The 7,256-nt window shown below is 34.2% G+C and overlaps 2 protein-coding genes across 3 annotated transcripts; both read right to left on the minus strand.

Annotated features, from left to right (window-relative positions):
• Positions 1-1,327: 1,327 nt before the first annotated feature.
• On the minus strand, positions 1,328-3,521 carry LOC109156476. Its single transcript, XM_019304333.1, has 3 exons — positions 3,275-3,521; positions 2,962-3,199; positions 1,328-1,622 (listed from the first exon to the last, which is right to left on the minus strand). The coding sequence occupies exons 1-3, from the start codon at positions 3,453-3,455 to the stop codon at positions 1,616-1,618; spliced, it is 426 nt and encodes a 141-aa protein (XP_019159878.1). The 5' UTR covers positions 3,456-3,521; the 3' UTR covers positions 1,328-1,615.
• Positions 3,522-4,980: 1,459 nt separating this feature from the next.
• On the minus strand, positions 4,981-6,919 carry LOC109156475. Of its 2 annotated transcripts, XM_019304332.1 has the most exons (3): positions 6,779-6,919; positions 5,564-6,316; positions 4,981-5,484 (listed from the first exon to the last, which is right to left on the minus strand). In XM_019304332.1, exons 2-3 carry the CDS (start codon positions 6,083-6,085, stop codon positions 5,272-5,274), a joined length of 735 nt encoding a protein of 244 aa, XP_019159877.1. In that variant the 5' UTR covers positions 6,086-6,316; positions 6,779-6,919; the 3' UTR covers positions 4,981-5,271. The 2 variants fall into 2 exon arrangements, with proteins under 2 accessions (XP_019159877.1, XP_019159876.1); XM_019304331.1 differs by lacking the exon at positions 6,779-6,919 and having other exon boundaries at positions 5,564-6,463.
• Positions 6,920-7,256: the final 337 nt, after the last annotated feature.

Raw genomic sequence — 7,256 nt, forward strand, 5'->3', positions numbered from 1 at the left:
TGAATTGTTGTGTGTTTTAATGAATAAGGGAAATGCCCCTTATATACTAACACTGACTTCTCTTCTCAACCATCCAAATTCAAAACCAATACTGGACCACTCATTCTAATAAGAAGTGTGCTGGACCACTCATTCTAATAAGAAGTGCCCCTTATATACTAACACAGGCTTCTCTTCTCAACCATCCAAATTCAAAACCAATGTTGGACCACTCATTCTAATCAAATGAGATTCACTCATTTGAGTGAAAAATTAGCAACCACAAAAATAATTAGACAAAGTAGTTTTGGACCAACTCATGAATCAATTTTTGAATGTTATTCTCAACAGAAAATGAGGTGCTTGTGTGCATTACGTTGAATTAATTTTGTGTTTATGATTTTCCGTGCATGCTTGTTTGGTTATGACTCTATACATGTCGGCTGACAACGTTTTCATGGGTCTGCCACAGGGTCTAGTGACGGGAGATGGTCACCAGACACCGGGGATGTAGTGGCGCATTGCACAATGGGGTTAACGTTCAATACTGCAAGCCCGATGTGGACGCTGAAATTTTTCCTGTTGTTGGACATCGTTTTAAATCACTAGTCGAAGATGTTCAATTATATATCAACTATGCATGCACAAGCCGACGGCTTTGACGTCCGGCACAGTACCGTGCATTTGGCATTGAAATGCATACCCTCTGTGGACCCTGACTTGCGATACTAGCAACTTGCTTTGATCCAACCCCACTAAGTTTATTGTTTAGGGTGATGAATTCCCTTACAGCCCCAGACTTGTTTAGTTAAAAATAGAATCCCTAATAAATGATAGAGAAGCACTGCCTAAGGACAAAAGAAGGAGGAATTAAATTCAAGGACTAATATCCATCAATTTAATTAACAATACCACTGTGTAAATAAAATAATTTTAAACAATACTAGACTAATGCAAGATGAATTGTATTTGAAACCCAAAGGAATGGTGATGTTCATAAATAACCTAAGGATATGTATTATTTTATGTGCTATCTTTGTTTGGTTTAAATGGGATCTGTGTTTTAGCTTATTTTGCAGAGCTCTAAACATTCCAAGCAGTTTTCACTTCCTAATGACCATAATTATTTAAATGCAATCCCGGATTTAGCACTGACATGCTTATTTTTGGTTCTGGATTTCTAGTGCACTCATCATGTGCGATATGCCCCTCCATTTGGTCACAAACATGTGAGTTTTAATTTAAGCAGTATTTAAGCAATATTAGAGTATTAGAATCCATGCTCGCGTATGGCTACTGGAATTGTTGTGATAAAATGATAAAACTTATCATTGAAAGGAATCTTCGTTTGGGAATGCAATTTAAAGCAGTATTAGTCTATTACAATCCAAAGCCGGTATGCATTGTTTGCTATTTCATATTAACAATAGCCAGTATCTTTAACACTAGGCCAGTACACCACACTCCATTACGTATGTACTCAATGACTGATTAACCCAAATGCCTTGAAAACTAGAACCAATATTGTCAATATTAGCATCAGCAGCTAGCCTGCTTTGGAAATTTTCTTACAAGTTTTACTATATCAAAGTCCGAATCACTCCCCTCATCGCTTAAGACCACCAGTTGTTGTGCATCAGGGCCTGGGTCAAATAAAGCGAATATGTGAATCACAAACATTAGCAAGAACTTTAATTAGACAAAGAAGTACGTGGGAGAGAAACAAAGTGAACATGATCCTAATGTAGTATGTACTGCAATTTTACATCAAAATGGATATACTGTAGAACCCGGGCACGCATGTGCACATCATCTGCCAAAACCCACAACTATCACTGCACATCATCAATAAAAAAACTACCACTGTCTAATCTTTTGAGACTCTCGTCTATGTATATGACCAAGAAGCCAAAATCTTCTTGTCCTTTCTAATTCTTTTGCTCCACCATTTCAACCTAATTAGATACTGTAATTTTCCCCTCTGCATTCCTTAGCTTTACTAGTAGAGTAGTAGTACTAAAATGAAGTAGAATTAAAATTTGAATCCATTGAAAGTGTTAGCTAAAAGTTATGAAAAATTTGAGTGGCCTAAAAACACTTTTACAAAAATGGATTTTGAGGTGATTATCTACTAAAACTAACACTAGGTATGCACGGGTGTAGCGAAGATTCCACCAGTTCTCAGTGCAAATCATGACAATGAACGGGTGATGCTTTAACAACGATTAAAACTAATACTAAACTAAATAAAAACAGACTACATCAGCCAAGTTCACCTGGAGTTTTTTATTCTGTAATTTTGTCCCTTTCAGACTCTTAGCTTTACTAGTAGTATTAAAGTGAAGGAGAATTAAAATTAGAATCCATTGAAAGTGTTAGCTAGCAGTAAAGAAAAATTAAAGTGACCTAAAAACACTTTTAAGAAAAATGATTTTGAGGTCATTAAGCACTAAAACTAACACTAGGTACTCATTCTTTAAGTGATATTCAGTATACAACTTTAATTAGGAAAAATTTAGATAACTATGTCCATAATTAGCAGATGGTTTAATCTATTTCACATTAGATTGCATAATATCAATGCAAGTAAAATGAAATCTACTCCATAGCAATTAGCAAGACCACAAGTGTCAGCTTCTGCCCAGTAAAGCACACATATAATTACACACTAACTATCAACCTAACTAAAGAATTATATACTATATAAGCACACATATAGAAACAATCTAGAATGCAAGGAAGGGTAAGATACATATCAATCATCATCCACAATCATTTATTTTAATTTCAAATACTCTGTATCAGATTTCTTATAAACATACTATAAAAGTTGCATAGTATGCAGTCTTGATTTATTTCTTCAGTTGCAATTGAAACCTTAGATTGCTTTGGTGCAATGCAAAATAATGACATTGAACCTGGTTCATGGCATTACCAAATGCAATGAAAAAGCTGGTTCATAACATTACCAAATTCACTAACCAGTTTGTATTGTTAACTCGTTCGAATGCACACCAATCACACTGCCAAAGGCCACTCTGAGCATCCATGTGGTCCAGGAATACAACCCCAGCAAACCTAAGATTGCTTTGGTGCAGTGCAAAATAATGACAATGAACCTGGTTCATGACATTACCAAATTCGCTACTAGCTTGTATTGTTACCCCGGTAGGACTAGGAATGCAATCGTCGTTCAGGAATACAACCCCAGCACACAATACTGATTTCCCCAAAATAAAAATTTTTAAATTCACCACACTGAATATAACTAAAAACCATGCGAATCAGCACTAACCTCGCAAATCCCACCGATGTGCCGTCCGTCGCCGTGCAGATACCCTAGCAGCTATCCCGGACGAGGACGGACCGGCGTTTGAATGACCGGGAGGCCTCCGCGACTCTGTGCAAAGCAGCTGAGGGCGAGAATGCCCGGACCTACCCCTCTTTGAATGGCGACTGCCACCGGACTGCGCCATTGACTACTGCACAACCCTTCGGAGAGAACACAAGCTTCACAGTGATACGCGTAACCAAAACGCATGACCCCAAATTCCCTAAACACGACCAACATATTGCACTCTTAAAATTAAAATACTTCATTCCAGTAATGGTCATCCGACTGTGTTAATTTTTTCACAATTGGTTCTCGAGTTTTAATTTGGACAATTTAAACACTTACTTTCGAAATCTTTCCAATGTTGATTCTTCGTTATATAAAAGTTAAGTGGAAGTTAGTTTGAGGGGTAAAGTAGTAATTTTATCAGTTTAAAGTAAAATTTATGATCGCCATTCTCCCTTCCATCATTGTATACGGGACATGGCCCTAAATTCACTCTGTATATGCAAGCAACGACAATGGCGATGACAATTGCGGCGAGACATCTAATGGCAATGGTGATGAAATTTTGTATCTTCGCTACCCACCCATAATCAATTGAAAGCTCTACAAATGCTCGCCTCCCTGCCATTGTCGCTACCGCCACTCTCAAGCCCTCAACTCTCTGCCATCATATCTTTTATCACTAGATTCAATCACTGCTCTTCCCATACAAAAGGGACAAGATTCCCCTCTCCACCAAACCTGATCATGACAAAAAGGGAACAACAAATACAGAGGGTCAAACCACGGGGATGAACATTTCTGTATTTGAGAGGCTTCTTATTATTAATTAGGCACAGAATCTAGTCTAAATGAAATTATCACTTATGGAAATTGAATCCGGGTTATCATGGAATCCTCCCCACAAAGAGAGCTCATTTGCCACTTGAGCTACCATATTGGGATATTAAAATTAATATTATTATTAATAAATTAGGATCAAAAAATTATTGAACTGACAGAATTCAAATGCTAAACAAATTTAATAATAATTATTCTAAAATTGAACAAAATTAATAAAGCTATTAAAAATAATAATAAATAAATAAATAAATATATATATATATATATATATATATATATATATATATATATATATATATATATATTAATTATTAATTATTGCAAATAAACTATAAAAAATTATATAAAATAACACTAAAAATATTGTTTATCAATTATTATTATTAGGGGAAACGGCGCTTTTGGCCCCTCAATTGTTTTACTTTTGGAAATTTAGTTCCTCTCAATTGATTTGAATAAATCTAGTCCCTTAATTGTTAATAATGTACCACATTTAGTCCCTCATATTATATAATTAGAAATTCCTTTTTTTAATAATTTTTTTCATGAGGTTATAATTGTCCATTCCTTTCAACTATTTAACTTTCTTCTCTTTCCTTTTAATGTATGCCTTACCATTTGTAGATGAGATTGCATTGGAGATTTCATAGATCAAAAACAATAAAATAAAATAAAATAAAATAAAATAAAAAGCACAAATAAGTTGCAAAAATAACAAATAAGCTACATATTATACTGTCGACCTCCCTAATATAAAACCAATCTCCCTAAACTAAGTATACGCGTATAGCATAAATAACGAACAACAAAAATAATGAATAGTAATATCATTTGCTTCCCCATCATTTCAAGTTCAATACTAGTATTTTTACAAAAAATAACTTAGCAAATAACAACCATCTACTATATTAAGCAAAAATAGTCGTCATTTAATTTGGCATACCAGAATTCAATCTTATATGACCCCCTAAAGCAAAAAATATATCCTAGAAGAATAGACAAAAAGTTACAAAATAACAACCATAGTGACTAGTGAGCCTTTTTTTCAAAAAACTTAGTACTATATTATAAGGCTATGGTTTGTATCCATTTACAAAATATATATCCCTTCAATATTGCAACTGTGACAATCTTCTGGTTTGGCATTTGGTTTGTTGAAGATTAGATAGAGTCACAAAGGTTCTTCCCCCATTGTTTATGATTCCAGGATGTTGATTTGGTTGGGTTATATGACTAGCTTCAACTGATATAAAAGTTGACATCTGATTTGGAGTAGGTCCTCCACTAGTCATTGGGTTGGTACTATGAGATGGCATTAAGTCCTGCAAAAAGGAAGTACTTTCATTGCTTATATATAACAAAAAGGGAGATAAGACATAAAACTTTTAAAATGGTACATACCATTTCATCAAGAACAAAGCTCGGCACTTGGGTTTCAATTGATACATTTTCAAAGGCATCTTCCATCTCAAACTCAGCTTCATTCCCACCAACTTCAATTTCTGCAGCTTGAGCTTGACCATTTTGAAACTTGCATGTAGTTTTATTGTGCCCTCTTTGTCCACAAACTCTGCATCTTTTAACTTCTCCCACTTTCTTCAAGTATTTAGTCTTGTTTTCTACAATTTCATTTGGAGTTATCTTTCTTCTTTTCTTTGGCCTTCCAGGTTGTTTTTTATACTTTGGTGGTAGTGGGGGTGGAAGTCCTGTCTTGTGCCACTGCTCTGAAGAACGAATGGGCATTATTGCTGGAGCATAAGATCTTAGATAACTCTCAACAGTGTAGCAATTGTGTATATAATCCTCTGGCTTTTCTCCTTTTATTCTAATGCATGCAACTGCATGGCTACAAGGGACGCCGGTAAGATCCCATATCTTACATGAGCAGTGGTGCTGGCTTAAATCCACCTTGAAGCGTTTCATATATCCCTCCACATGGTAAATCCCACCAACAGATTTGTGACATGTCCACTCATTAGATTTTTCCTAGGACTCTTCTAGATTCTTCATTATTTTGGGGCATACTGCTCTCTTCTTCAATAAAGTAGTCAAAATATTCTATTCTCCCCTTCTGATAATCCAAAGCTGGTTGTAACACCAACTCTCCACCATAATACATTTTAATGGTATAAAATCCAGCATCCTCAGTAGTATCTATCACAGGGATTAAAATTTAATATAAGTTTTAATTCAATTGGTGAAAAGTTTGAATTTAACAATGCATAACAACCCCCTAACTCCCCAAGTCATAATAGAATACAACACATACTAGTAATAAAATCCACAAACCAATGACTACAGCAACATAACAACAAAACAAATGAAAATTTTAATTAAACAGTATTACTAACTCTAAGGTTTTTGAGAATACAAATTGTCTTCAGATTGTGTTCACAAGAACCTATTTCAATTAAATTAGGTTAAAAACTCAGTGAAACTTTTGTGTAAATAGCTTCTGCACATAGTAATGAAATTGAGAAATAGGTTCTTGCGAACACAATGTTTTATAAATTACCCATGTAAATTCTTCTTCAAATTTCATATTTTAGTAAATTTCTCTTGAAAAAATTATACTAAAACTATGTTCAAAACATTGAATTTCAAATAAATACTTACATTTAGGCGTTCCGATTAACCCAGATAACCTTCTACTAGTTATTGTAAACAACGAACTTCAACCTTTGATTCTTCAAATTTCATGTACATAGATGTTGTTTGAGAGCGAAGGAAAGAGCTCAGTTAGGGCTCTTGACTTCTGCAAAGGCGTACAAAGGAAAAAGAAAGTTAATAGGTTAAAGAAATTAACAGTTATAACCTTTTGAAAAAAATTATTAAAAAAAGGATTTTCTAATTATATAATATGAAGGACTAAATGTGGTACACTATTAATAATTAAGGGACTAGATTTATTCAAATCAATTGAGAGGGACTAAATTTTCAAAAGTAAAACAATTGAGGGGCCAAAAGTGCTGCTTCTATGATATTATTATTATTATTGTTATTATTGTTATTATTGTTATTATTATTATTGGAACAATGTCTCCCACCACCATATTACTTCCTATAGTATTATTTTAAAAAATAAAATGTAAAC

This window comes from Ipomoea nil, unplaced genomic scaffold (assembly GCF_001879475.1).
Source record: "Ipomoea nil cultivar Tokyo-kokei standard unplaced genomic scaffold, Asagao_1.1 scaffold2730, whole genome shotgun sequence".
Lineage (NCBI taxonomy): Eukaryota > Viridiplantae > Streptophyta > Magnoliopsida > Solanales > Convolvulaceae > Ipomoea > Ipomoea nil.